The 14,640-nt window shown below is 40.9% G+C and overlaps 1 protein-coding gene across 5 annotated transcripts in view; it reads right to left on the bottom strand.

Annotated features, from left to right (window-relative positions):
• insra (insulin receptor a) overlaps nucleotides 1–14,640 on the bottom strand; it is a 56,607-nt gene that overhangs the window by 15,382 nt on the left and 26,585 nt on the right. For all 5 annotated transcript variants that reach the window (XM_038717605.1, XM_038717606.1, XM_038717607.1 and 2 more), the window contains exons 3-8: nucleotides 8,897–9,236; nucleotides 5,099–5,238; nucleotides 3,792–3,936; nucleotides 3,230–3,444; nucleotides 2,289–2,415; nucleotides 1,327–1,580 (exon numbers count right to left, since the gene is read on the bottom strand). In XM_038717605.1, the coding sequence (XP_038573533.1) occupies nucleotides 1,327–1,580; nucleotides 2,289–2,415; nucleotides 3,230–3,444; nucleotides 3,792–3,936; nucleotides 5,099–5,238; nucleotides 8,897–9,236 (1,221 nt within the window). The remainder of the gene's footprint in view (nucleotides 1–1,326; nucleotides 1,581–2,288; nucleotides 2,416–3,229; nucleotides 3,445–3,791; nucleotides 3,937–5,098; nucleotides 5,239–8,896; nucleotides 9,237–14,640) is intronic.

The following is a 14,640-nucleotide window of genomic DNA, read 5'->3' as shown; positions in this document are numbered from 1 at the left end:
TTTTTGAGCAATGTTGCCAGGCAATCTTGCTAGTGGCAAGTCCGACTATGTTTTGAACAGATAGCGGCGGTATGGGGCGGGTGGTGGAGTGGTGGGGGAAGGGGATTATGGTAGTAATCTTTACTCATTACCATTGACGGCAACGTTGCCCTGCACCATTGCTCTAAAAGTTGCTCTTTGTATCATCAGCTTTAGTATCCATTAAATCCAAATTAAATCATTGGCTGTGCTTATTACAGTCCTATGACAACCACAAAAATTAGATTTTTTTTCCTTTTTGTGTCAGAGCATTTGATTATTTGGATTATTGTCGTGATGTAAAGAGAATTTCAACAAATAAAACAAAATATGCTTCCTGCCTACACCGGCTTTAAGACATTGGTCTGCACACGGTCAGGCTGTGTGCGTTGGCTACTGCAAGCCTGTTATAGGGTGGTATTAAGACCAGTTTATTTAAGACCTAGAACACAAACGTCAGCAAATTTAACACTTTTTAAGGCCATAAATTTTGTTTTTCAAATTTAAGACTTTTTAAGACCCCGCGGAAACTCTGTCAGTCTGTGGGGACTTGGGAACCGGAGGGTCGCCAGATCAGACCACTGCCGAAGGTGCTCCTGAGTAATGCCCTGAAACCCTAACTGCTTCCCGGGCGCTGAACAATAGCTTCCCACTACTCCTAATTAGGATGGGTTAAATGCAGAGGACAAATTCTGCATGCATTGTACTGTGTGCACTGCATGTGGCCAACAAAGTTATCAACATCATTATCAAGTCTTTGTGACCTGCAGTTACCCAGTACACATTTCTCTGCATGGGTTCTCTACGAGATATTTATATGCATCTTCACAGAAGCATAATTCCAACTTTAGTGGAAAAAATATAAAAACACTATAAAGTTACATGACACTACCTGAAAAATGAAACGCACTTCAATATAGTGTTTAGCTTTTTAGCGAACATTTAACATTCACTAACTGTGGTGTTTGCCGTATTGCAAACAAACTGTTGTATGTCATTCTCATGAGAGTACTAGAAAGAGCAGATCTAGAACCACCTGCTGAGAAGTGCTGAAATTTAATTTAAGGAACTTGTCCCTGAACCGCAGGGAGTGCAGTGGAAACACAAGCAGAACCTTTGACAATGGCTACAGATCAGGTTACAGGTGGTTAAGTTCCTGCAATGAAATTAGGCCACACAGACTAATTTCAAATTCAATTGAGTATTTTGTATAAATATCTGAGCCAGAAATTTTAACTACATGAAGTGATCAAGGAGACACTTTTTACTGCAGAACCAGTGAACAACTCAAATCCAAAACATTCTTACTGGTGGCGTTGGTGCGAACATAGATGATCTCGCTCTTGGCTCCGTGGACCTGGTGCTCGTCAGAGGCTGAGAGCTGGGTTTTCACCATTATGGCATACTGTGTCCAGGGCTTTAGTGGCAGGATGAGATGACCAGGTTCAAACTGCTCTTTATCTCCCTCTGTGGCTCGACGTGGAGGGTCCACGTCAGCAATCACCCAGCTGTTTGACCCGCAGGCGTCCTGCCCGTCAAACTCGGTTACGTTCTGAAAAGGTCTATTGTGGGGAGAAAACAATAACCATATACAGAAGGAAAATGTGTTATATATATAAGCCTAAATTGTATTTCATTTGAGAAAAGGACATTATTTTCAGTTTGATGCTTTAAAGCAATTTATCATTTTATTGATCTGACTAGTCAGTGGAGGAAAAGAACCTTGCATCACTGAGGCCAGAGAGACGCTCAAAATTATGCTGGTTCAAAGGGAGGATGTTACAAAATATTCAGCTGCTATTTATGTTGTAGGGCTGACACCTTTTCAAAACATTTAGGTTTAAACAAGTGTGAACTAACAAATAAATTGTTCAGATAAATTCAAACGCAATCCACAAAACAAAATTATACATTGCAGAATTTACAGTATGTTCATTAGGTGACGTCATATTTGTTTTTGTGTCGTACTGCAGGCTGTTTTTAAAAGACAGCAAACAGATACTGATATTTATGCATGAATTTTCTTTTTTATGGTATCTGCCTCACATCCCTTCTAAAGTGAGGTCGGCGTCATGATTTGAGGACACATTGCTATCACAATCTGCAAGAGTTTTAAATGAGTCATTAAGCCGGAAATTACATTATCTACTATCCACAAAATGTAACTGATCTATGTGTTTCTATTTATCTATAAAAAAGTACTAATTCAGCTGAAATCAATATTTGACAGTTAGAGATCCACATCCGTTTATGACTGAAGATGTTCTTACGCTTCTTTGTAGAGCACCATGAAGCCCAGCAGGTCTCTGAAGTCTGGAGGCCAGAAAGGTTCCCACTTGACCATTATTTTATCGCTCATGGTTCGAATCTGGGTAAACTTCAATACATGGTTCTCGCCTGAGAAGAAGAAGAAAAAGAAATACTTTATTAATCCCACAAGGGGAAATTCAATGTTATCACTCTGGTGTTATTATTGTTAGTAGTATACACACACACACACAGGTCTGAAATACAAATGCAACAACACATGGAGAGATGTCAGAGTGACGGACATGAAAAGACATGAATGAATTAAAAGCAGGGAAGTACAGAAATTATGTGAATTATTGAAATCTCTGTTGTCGGGAGATAGTAGTGAAGAAACATCTGCTATTGTTGATTTAGTATGAAAACATCACAATGTCCTGGAGGAGCCACCCACCTTCACCTCCTCAATCATTTTAAGTAAATTGAATACAGATTTGACCAGGAAAAAAGTAGACTTGTATGCAACTTTCCCTGAACTTCACTTTTCATGCTCTCCATTTTACCTCATAAAAACACATTTTAGTATAATCAAGTAAACATATAAGATATACATTATTCTCTTGTCTTCGTCTACATAGAAGCACAATGAACTCATCACAACATCCTCGCTCTGAACTTGAACTGAACATGTAGTTCAAGATGGAAAGGACAAAAATAGTCCTCTATCACTGTGTTACCACATTTCACAGTAATTGGTGCTTTGCTCTGTTGGTTGTTCCTAGTTAAACTGTGTTAGTAAAAGGTCTGCAGGAAGGCATTTGCAAACATAAAAAAGGGACGGGAAATGACCGTCATAACAATAACGATGTCTATGTTTGCGTCTGTACCAGGGCAGACTCTATGTTTCCGGTTTCCATAGAAACTACTGCAACAAATGTCATGTCTTCGGAGCAGAGGTTCTTACACGAGGCCTGGTCTCCGTTGGTCTTGGAGGCGATGTCGTTCTTGACTTGCCGCTCTTTGGTCCCTGTCACCTCCTCCATCTTGCGGATCTCAGACATGCAGAGTTTGGAGTTGTAGTGGAAAAACATGCGTCCCTGCAGGATGGTCAGCTTGTGTTTGGACCAGTCCCAGAGCTGTCGCAGGTTCTGGTTGTCCAGGGCATAGAACGAGTAATTCCTGGAAAGAAAAAAAAAACACACAAGAGTGCATGAACATAATTTTCATGATACATATGACATTTTAGCTGAGGATATTATGAAAGAGCTTCTTGAGTAACATGAGCAGCGACATGGTTAGCCTACAATTTGCCTGTCCATTGCCATTTCTACTGTAAGTGTAGACCACTGTGCTACAAGCGTATTCTACTTCATCTGAATGAAGGCTCATATATGATTTGGGAAAGTTTAACCAAAAGCAGTTACCACAAAAAGACATTTTGAAAAGGTCAGTCCTTCCGTTTTTAACTTATAATTATAGGAGAAGTCTCTGACATGGCAAAGATGTGACAGGCTCAGAAGTCTTACCCAATTTCCTGTTCCTCTCCACGAATAACACGGAGTTTGCGGAAAAACGAGAGGGATACAAGGGCGTAGGAACGTCGCACTGTCAGGTAGCCAGTGATCTCCTCCAGCTGGCCCAGGCTGGCCTCCAGTTCAGCTGCTATGTTGTCTACAGAAAACCAAAAGACACAAGACTTGAAGAGACTTCTGATTCTACTGCATGCTTAGTACAAAAGCTCCCAGGTAGATGCTCTTTGGCAACAAACTGTTACTATCTGTGTTTTCAATTTTAATTTTTTTCTTTTAAATCTCTTCTTTTATTTGCAAAAGATAAAAAATACAATTCCCCTATCTAAGCTGTTCTGACACAGAAATAATTGTTTTCAGTACATTTTCAACCTTTTTTTTTACAGCTAAATTTAAAATCCACAAGCAGGAAACTCTACTACTATATACTACATACTAGATCATGAACTGCTATTTTCTTTTTCTTCAGGCAGAATGATTGGGAATGTGTGTGTATTTGTACCTACTAGTGCATGTTCAACAGGGATGGGGATCGAGACCCGGTTCCAAAATTTCTCCAAAATCAATAAGGTTCGAGCTTATCAATACTGCTACCGAGACTTGCGGGTCCTATGATGTAACGTTATGTCTCGAGTGTCAACTCTGCCTGCTCTCTGTCGGCTCCTACATACACACACAGCGGCAGCAGAGCGAGAGGCTGCGCCGTCGTGGTGGAATAACGTTACGGTGAGGGTTAAGTTAGCTCCTAATTACTGTAACGTTAGTTGATGACTACTACGCTCGTTACTGTAAGTGCGTGCAATAAAACCTTTGCAAGTAAAAAGACAATACTTTATCAATACACCTGTCTGTAGGGTAACTTAGTTAGTTACTTTGCTGTTGTAAACATTAATGTTGCTGCTCTAGAAACAACATTGAGCTGTATTTAAAATATTAAATTAAAAACAACCAGGCAGTTAATATGTACCCTTCAATATATGTTTATTTATTGCAAGTGTTATGTCATCTCAATATATAACGTTTTCGCATATTGAATATTTCCATGTGCAGGTCTACCTCATGCCTGTTGGGTCTGGTCTTTCTAAATAACCATCACTAAAAAATAGTAGTAAAAATAGTAAAGTATCGATAGTGGTATCGATAAAGAATCGGATCGTTAAGCAGTCTCAAACTTTATCTTATTTAATTTTAAATGAATGTTGTCGTTCTTCTTTTGATGTCATTTCCAGTTCTTTTGCAATGTCAACCTCTTTTTGTTGTTCTGTTGTATACTGTTATCAACCAAAAAAAACACAGTTACTCACTTCCTCCACGGAGGTTGATGACCAGGCTCCCGTTGAGAACAGTGCAGCCTCTCAAAGCCTGGGCAGCTGTGACAGAGTCCACAGTTTTCAGACCCATACATACCTTGGGACAGAGCCCTGCACAGGGAGTGCAGTTGAGCCTAGAGAGCAATGGAAAAAAACACTGATCAGAAAAATATTTCAAAATATGTGCATGATAACATTGTATGTTGGCGCTATAAATTCATGTAATTAATTTTCTTCTTTATGATTCTCCTCAACACAGAAATACTAGAAACTTAAGCCAGCATTAAATGATTTGATACGGTTACCCAGCATATGGAGCAACATTAGCATTCATTTGGAATTTTAGCTGTTTTTGGTCTCCACCAACTCCTGAAGGAAATGTCTGGCTCTTTAGCTGCTAAATGCTCCACTATGTTCACCAGCTAGTCACTAACTTTGTATGTCTGTCATGTGGTGCTAGGCAGGTAGCATACAAGTACCTCCAAACGTGCTGATGAGAGGTGTGAAATTGAAGCTAAACAGTAAAGTTGTGGGTTGGACAGCTAAACAATGAGCTGAAAAAAGCTAAAACTCTTTGAGGGAACTAGCTGAAACTAGCTGAGGGGAACTACAGAGGCAGGTGATAAGTCTCTGTAGATTCATAACTGACTTTCAGTAGTCATGTGATCTATTGTTAAATAAAAATATTGATTATTGCTGCTTTAAATAAGTTCTTAGCTGCACTCTATGCATAACAAAACCACTGAAAATGAAACTTCACTCAACGTCTGTTTTGAACCAACTGAAAATTAACAGACCCTAACCCTTCACCTTAACAACCCAGTTTAACAACCTGGCTTACATAATGTTTTCATAACAAGTCTCTCGTCATAACAGATATCCGTTATAAATGGTCCTGGCTTTGTGTGCCAACCATATTAACCTGAATTTCCTGAAAAGCCATCTGTATAATCCCCACACTCATAAAGTGGCAAGTGCAAGCTTTGATGAGGTAAAAGTACACAGCAAACTCTGCAGCCTCACACTGCAGAGTGAGCATCTTTTAGCAGAGACATGTGGAGTACCTGTTTTATTTTTAAGGTTTCAAATTGAGGATATTAAGGCATGATTAGACAACGATGGGCGGTTTTGCTCGGGGCCATTGTCCTGAGTGTTGATTTAAAAGTATTTTTTGCTGCCGGCTGGTTTATGAGGTGAGAGCTTTTGTTTGGCATCAGTTGAGTAAGCTGGCAGGACATTTACAGAAGAATGTGGCATTTCTGTTTTGAATGCCATATAATGGGAATGAGTTGAGCTAATTTGCAACTGAATTCGTGGCTCTGCACGTCTAACCCCCAAAACAATAAATACATCAGTAATATAAAACAGTCATATTGGTCTGTAGTTATGCTGAACTTATGGACATCATTTCTTCATCAGGCTCATAACTTTTCTGATCCATCTTGACCTTTTTTCCTCTCTAGTGCCACATATGTACTTTCAGCCGAAATTCCTTGGACAACTCCGCGTATCCTCAAAGCACTTTCATTTCCACTGCTTAGGTTAAAGGCAACAATGGGAAAGAGATGACAAAGAAAAGAATTGGCCATAAGGGGAACAGAAAAGGAGTCAACTAAAAAGGCTGAGCTATCAGTTTTGCTGGAACATCAGACAATACCACTTCCACATTTGCTACACCTGTACATTATAGGCAAAAGGAAAGATACAACCATCAGTGTTTCCCCACATAGACACTTGGGCGGGCAGCCCAGGTATATTAACTGCCGCCAAAGTATATTTGGCGACCCCTTTTAGCATTTTGCAGACAAAACACAAAGAGAGATGTTATCTGGTTACAAGACACGGAGGATATTTTACAAGCACGGACCGGGTAAAGCAACAATGAAACATGAACACACCAGTGCAGATCAGAATCGCGGGTGGAAAATACAAAAGACAAGTTCTGTGTCTTTTCGGGAACTTTATTAAACATACTGCTGCTTGAGAAAGTCAACAAAGAAGTCACATTCAGAAAGAGAAACAAACACAAAAGGGCAGGGCACGCCAGTAGTGTTTGCAGTAAGAGACCAAAGGTGTAGGTGTCATCGTGTGTGAGTGTGGGGAAAAGACACCTGACGAGAAAAGCAAGGTAAGGAGATTCAAGTAGTGAGTAAATACTAAAAAAGAAGTGGAGAATGAAGTAGAATTAAAATGGTGAAATAAGAAATATACCCAGCTTAAACTGGTCTTTATCAGATATGAGCAAATCAAGATGTGTATGTCTTCCTTTTCTGAGGCTTAACTGTGGCCCAACCTAGAAAATCTGAATGGAGAAAGAAAATCAGTAGCACTCTTCTTTCTCAACAATGGCTGGGGTGCACTTAAGCAAGGCACTTCACCCTCTTCTGCTCAGAGAGTCCCACTACAAACCTCTCAGGTATGAATGTATACTATGTAACCCCATGAATGTGAAGCTGCATGTTCAAACAGAGAGTAGGTGCTTGGCAAATCCCTCTGTGAACACATAAGGGATAAAAACAAATACACCGCAGCAGTAGCACAACCACTTTTCCTTGTCATCGCCGTTGTCAGTGACATAGTGCCTGCACTATGCTGCTGCAGCTGCTTGCCAGACAGACCCTCTATCTCTTTGCAGCCAGCCAGGCGAGTTGAGGCCAAGCATCCCGGGGCAATGACAGTCTGTCCCGAATGCCTCTCTGACTCCCGGTCAACTAGTCAGTCTTGAAAGATCCAGCTGCGTTTTCAACTTCTACGAGAGCAGAATGATTAGAGCTGTCTAGAGGAACACCCACACTAATCAACACCCCTGTCATGGTCAAGGAAGGTGTCAAAGAGGGAGGCGATAAAGGTCACCGGCACATCAGCACAAGTACAACGGCCTTCTTTAAAGAAGGAAGTCTGTTCAGTTGCAGCAGCAAAGATACATGCACAACAGGTCCTTTTTAGATGAGAGAAAAGGGAAATACACTTCACGTCTGTCTGCACTTGCCTATAGCTCGCACAATGCAGACAGCAGCGGTTGGTAAACAACCATAAATTTTGTGTAGTGTGTGAACCACAAAAAAACAATTGTGGAGGACAGAGTCAAAAGCAGAAACATAGATGTGCCAGCCTTCCTACTGCACTGCACCAGTTTGACCTAGCTGTCTGCACGCACGCGTGCACACACACACATACACACGCACGAGTTGTGTGTGCACATATACAGGGTGCTATCTAAGCTCAGCAGGACTGTGCTAAAAACACAGTGACTAAGAGTAAAAACCAAAGCAGTAATCTATGCAAGAGCTCAGTATTTTTCACAGATAATTTTTTACCTTTACATGTATTTGTTGTTACAGTTGTTGAGATGTTCACTGTTGTTGCTAAATTACATATTTTGTGTATAATTGTCTGTTCTAAAGATAAATAGAATTCATCAAAAAAAAGACTACTTTTTATGTCTTACTCTATTTCTTCTTATATCACAACTCTGAAACAATTACAGAGAGTGTCCGGGTCAAATACACCAATCAGATTAATGCATAATACCTTGGGACTCGTTTTAAGCCTGTAGTGAGCAAAAATGCATTTGTCAATTAAGGTACGGTTTTTAATTTTAGCAATGTGCAACAATGTGGCGGAATTAGATGGGTTGTAGGAGAATCAAGTTGTCTAGGCAAAGGCCCAGGATTAAGTTGACGTGTATGCAAATGTGCATTTGCATGTAGAATATTAAGACAGCTTCACTGATCACACATCGTTCCATCAGCCCATTAAGAGCCCATCAGACCGGTGTGAGTGTCCACTTACGCGGAGGAGTTGACGGTCGTGTAGCCGGAGGGACACTCAGGGATGCAGGCACCGTTGTGGATGACGTACTCGTGGCAGTCAGGGCTCTTGTTGTGCTCCTTCTCCCGCTTGCATCTGTTGTGGAGATCTTGGCAGAAGTCGAAAGAGACGCAGCGCCAGCCCTTGAAGGTGAAGTGGTTTTCGGGGCAGCGTTCCACACAGTTTCCCTCGGGCCCTTGGAGGCCGCGGCAGGCCACGCAGTGACTGGCTGAGTTTGGCTTCAGGCAGCCGCCCAGGCACTGGTCGTGGCAGCACTGGTCGTCCTTGGTGCAGGCTCGATGTTTACACTGAACAGGGCACACTGCACGTGAGAGAGGAGCAACAAAGTCAAGTTAGTGAAGCAAATGTGAGACAAGCTAAAGAAAAGGGTGTTTGGTTATTTTAAAAATGTACAAGCCTTATGAATTGAATGCGAGTTGCCAGAAGAGAGACCCGGGAAACAGGAGCTTATCCTCAATTTAAACACCAACATAATACTTATGTTCCCCGAGTGACACAGGTGATTTTAATCAGTCTTTAATGACAGCATATGTTTATATCTCCAACTGCAGAGAAATCTCATATCGTCAGATCGCTCTGTAAGCAGGAGTGAAATCCCTCCTCAATGCACTTGCCAGCAGCGCAGAGGACCATCTGCCATTGGCCAACAAGCATTCTGAATACAAACAGCGAGGAAACAACACTAGTTGACAAAAGACAGACACTTGGCTTGGTGAAAGTAAGGCAGAGGGGATAACAATGGCATTCAAAGCATACTGTATTTAGCAAGCAAGACACAATGCACAATGCCTTCGATTGGTTTTGTTTTTGTTCTTTTAGAACAGTAAACCGAGCTAAACAAGTGCTGGGTTGGTTGCAGTTTCTGAAATGTGCAGATTTGCTGCTTTTCTCTGTTTTATACAAATCCAAAATAAATAGTTTTTGTAAACTGTTAGTTGGCCAGACGAGGCAGATTAAAGTTCTGGGAAATCATCATGGATATTTTTCCCTTTTTCGTCTGACATTTAATAGATTAAACAATTAATAGCTTTATCAAAAACATCAACTGATGAATAAAAATAATCCTTAGTTGAAGTCCTGCAGTTGATGTAGTTGATGTACAACACTGATGATGAGTGAAACGAAAATAATCTCACAACATCATCACAAGGATAAATAACAAATATCCATGAATTGGATGGTCCCCTGTCTGCAATGGTCATAGTAAAAACAAGCCCTAAATCATCTAAAGTAGCTGAGCAAAACTTAAGCAGCTTTATAGCAACATGAACTACACAAGCTCTTTGTGACTGAGCAGAATAAACACTGACAGAAAGATACAGTGGCCTGACAGTCGCACACACACTCACTGAAGTTCAGTGGGTTTTTTTCTGGGGCGTAAAAACGATCAGCTAAGTCCACAAGTCTGTAGGATGGCTGTTTATGCATACATCTGCATGTGTGTGTCTGTAAATCAGGCTGTTACATAATATTAAACATTAGACTCTCAGGATTGGCTCGTGTGTGTGTGTATGTAAGAGTAAGTATAACAGCGTTTATGTGTATGTTGCTGTCTCATGTATGACAACAAGTTTGAAAGGACGGACGGAGGCTTCTCAGAGGTAAATACAGCGGACTGACCTGCCTGCTGAGATTAGCTTCTCATCCACAGGAGCCAGATTAAGACCGTTCAACAGCAGGGCAGATAATGAGTCGCTGAGGTTAGGGGCAGGTCACAGGTCAAATCGTAAAGTTTTATGTAGAGTAGGTGTGTCTTCTACGGGTCTTAAGCCACATAAACCAAGAAGGGAAAGGGACATTGGGGCGCTGTACTTCCAATTACGTGGACAATTAATCTCAATAATGTGTTTTCTTTGTTAACTTTCTATTGTTGAGTGTGACTACATGAGCATGCGCCCATAACTGCTTGGCTTCATTAGTGCCATGAGGTCAGCCCTTAAAAACAAACAAAACATGGAACCCCTGCTCTCTTAACATTCACAGAGGTAAGCTCTTGAAGCGCATGAACAGCGTGTATTTGGGGCGGGCGGCAGCAATGTGAGAATGGCAGTGTGAGGGGGAAGCTAAAGGGGGCACGGTGCTGGAAAAACAAATGATATAACCACCTTGCATCTACGTCACTCTGCTAATCTAAATAATCTACCCCACAATGGGATTTACAAAGACCACTGAAGACTGATGATTTCCACACTGAAAAAACAAAAACGTCCTCTTTTACTTCTGTCTCCACTGTTTATTTCAAAAGCTGCCCTTCAACTTTTCCTCAAATACATGTACGCGCGCACACACACACACACACACACACGCAGGCGCACACCTACACAAAAGCTTTGCCGTCTGCTCACATCGACTCCTGATCCTCCAAGCAAGGCTCCATGTCGGAGCACAGGCCCAGCAGCAGATCCACCCTCAGCCTTAACCAATGTGTTGGCTAGCTGTAGAAGCTAGCCATTCAAACGGCCTCTCCCATCTCCAAGGAAGACAGGCACACAGTTTAACCCTTTGTGTTCCTTTCTCTTCCCTCCCAACCAGTGAGACAGCAGCACCAATGGGAGGTATACACACACACATACACACACACACACACACACACACAAAAAGACGACACTAGAGCCACATAGTAACTGGCTGGATGTGAAGAAGAAAAAAAAAGAGCTGTACTTTTACTTTTTTCTGTCTCCTCTCTACTCTGAATATGCTGATTTTATACTAATCAAAAGCACATGTAGTTCTTACTAAGTACATTTGATTTTTCTTTTAAATCTTTGTTTAATAGGAGGAGGAACACAGCGCAGCAAATTCTTGTTGAAAGAAACGTGCTGCTGAACAAGTCGGTGCCTCGGGTGACGCATGTCTCATCATGTCCATAACTTATTAGGAGCTTTTATAAACTTCAACGGCCCTGGATGGACATTTTTCACTGTTTGTGATATTTCAACCCGAGAAGATAACAGATAATGAAAATGCTTGTCAGTTGCAGCCCTACATGTACAAATGTGACATGTCCGATGTGTTGTTTTTTTTTTGTTTTTTTTTTTTTAAAACAGAGGCACCAGTGAGTGCAGACTTTTAGAGGTAAAAAAAAACAAACAAGAGTTAATGTGGGTCAATCAATTTCAATAACTGATGTCAAGCTTTAGACATACACGAGTGCCACCTGAGAGAGCAAGCAGTCAACCACTTCCATGAAGCACCAAAACATAGCACTCTGTGTTCAAAAGATTTGTACAGTTCACTTAGCCAGGATCTGACTTGGCCGTGTCTGCAGAGTTGCTATCAATGCTGGTAGCTGATCCTAAATTAGCAGGATTATTCACCATCAGACTTCATAGAGGCTTTTATAATATCAACAACAGTGACCACACTGAAGAACAGAGACTTCTGTCTTGTGTGCTTGTCAAAAATTATCACAAGGTTGAGACACCGAGGAACTTTGAGAGTGGGGCCACCCCAAGCCATCTTTGATCTCCCAGTATGAGAAAGACGCCGAGGAGACTGCTTTGGGGAGGTTTGTCTTTCTCTCTTTAAAACATGCAAATCTCCTTATACAGGCCCCGTATCTTTATTATCAGAGACCCTCAGTTAGCGGCGCTCATGACAGGCAGGTCTTTTCTCAGTTTGGTCTGTGTCAATTAGTTATGCTCAGCTTGAGATTGGTCTTGTCAGCTTCTCTACTATTTATCTTGCATTTGGACAGAGTAAAATCACCTGACAACAACAATAAATCAATAGGGTTTTTGGGATGCAAGTGCTGGGTCGGCAGTTGGACTTAGGTCTGTTTACAACAGGCTATGTCTTCTTTTTTTTCTACATGTGTGGATCACCTCCTGTCTCTGAAATCCTTATTACTCTGGTTCCTCTGGCATGCTGGTCAGAGCCTGACTGATTTCTTGTCATGCGGTTTGTGCAAAGTACAGCAGGATCACATGAAAGCTGGGGAACAATGCTGTAGAAATGCCTGGCTCTTTATCTCATCAGCAGGGGTGGAGCTGCACAATGAGATGCTCAATCCCCAAAACGGACATCAACAACAAACCAACACAACTCCAGGCCCCTGTGTAACAGAGATGAATACACCCCATCAAGGATACTGGCAACTTGAAAATGGGAGGTGAAGAGACAGATTTGTGCAGGCCGCCGGCCAGCGGCAAGCTTCAACAGCGTGGGGTGTTAAAAAGGCAGAAAGAATCTACATTGCTTGCAAGGAATGACTCATACATAATGGTTCCTTGTATGCTGTCTGCAACCAATGCACACATATGAAGAGTTTCCTATTTTTTTCTACCAACATCACAATGTACCACACATACTTCACTAAAATTAAGAGCCTCTGTACTTGTCATTAACCACAATCGTCCCTAAAATGATTCCATGGTGAGTTTTTCCAAGTTCCTTTTTTGGCATTGATGAAACAGCAGTTTATTCAGACCTTTTTCGCTGAGATCATATTAGACTCCTGAAAATGCCAAACGGGAATGCGGTGGTGCGCTGGTCAGTAATTAAAATTCCAAGTCCATGACAAGGGTAGTATTTAGTTTCTTATGAAAGAAAGTTATTGCTGAGATCTCAGAAGAGAACAAATAACGTGCTTTTGAAAAAAGGTGATCTTTCAATGTTTCCACACTTCTTTATTTAAAACAAACTGACCAAGTAGTGTGAAAACTGCCAACTCAAACTGAACTTGATGCATGTTTCAAATATGAAACACGTTGTGCTTGTACAGCACAACAGCTCACTATTAATATTTAAGAAAAGAAAGTCAGAAAGGTAACATTTATTTTTATTGTAAGAGCATACAGTGGTGCAACTAATGATTATTTTCATTTTGGATTAATCATTTCAATCTATAAAATGTCGTAAAAGAGTAAACAAATGCTAGTCTTAACTTCCCGGTGCAGATGGTAATGTCTTTAAATTGTTATTTGTCCAGCCAACCGTCTAAAACCCCAAGATGATCAATTTTGCAGTACAACAAGGAAAAGCCACACATACTCACTCAAGAAACTTTCTCTCAAGCAAGTAATTGCTTAATCAGCTAATTGTTTCTGCATGTAACAACCAATGCAACATCCAAATATAACACCCAACGGTCATTGCTCAATTACCCCATCTACATGCAGCTGGTATACTCACTTGGGGAAGTATTTCTAACCAAGGTAAAAGCCACAGTCCTTTATTCTGCTCACTAGAATCCAATTTTTCTGGCAGATGATTTGTCAACTGAATGTATCCCATGAAGATATGATCCCAGTGTTAATTGAAAGGTGTATTTGTAGCTAACCGTAGTAATGGTACACCGATTTCACAGTAGATGGTGCATGGTGTTGTATCTGATTACACGGTATATAACAGAAAGCCAGACATCTTGAACATTTCCTCTTTATCAGGCTGGTATATGAGGCTGTGTTTTGATCATTTAATATAGCAGAAGGCTTTCACAGCGGTTTGTTAAATACTGGGAGGTCCATAACCTACAGGTCTATCTATATACAACAGCCAGATGGATCTGAAAAATCTGTCATAGAAAACACATATAGTACCAGAAGAACATAGAATTCAAGAACATAAAATGTCCTAAAAGCAACGGATGCAAATATGAGCCAGACATTTGAGCCATTTTCCAATTTAAATATAATAAATAAACATCAGTCTCCACCATCTTTAACATTTCCATTTCTATAACAACAGAATCAAAATCCCTGACA

The sequence above is a fragment of the Micropterus salmoides genome, unplaced genomic scaffold, assembly GCF_014851395.1.
Source record: "Micropterus salmoides isolate LMB-PRFRI ecotype aquatic unplaced genomic scaffold, ASM1485139v1 Ms_hic_scaffold_14, whole genome shotgun sequence".
Lineage (NCBI taxonomy): Eukaryota > Metazoa > Chordata > Actinopteri > Centrarchiformes > Centrarchidae > Micropterus > Micropterus salmoides.
This window is presented reverse-complemented; position numbering and strand designations above follow the sequence as displayed.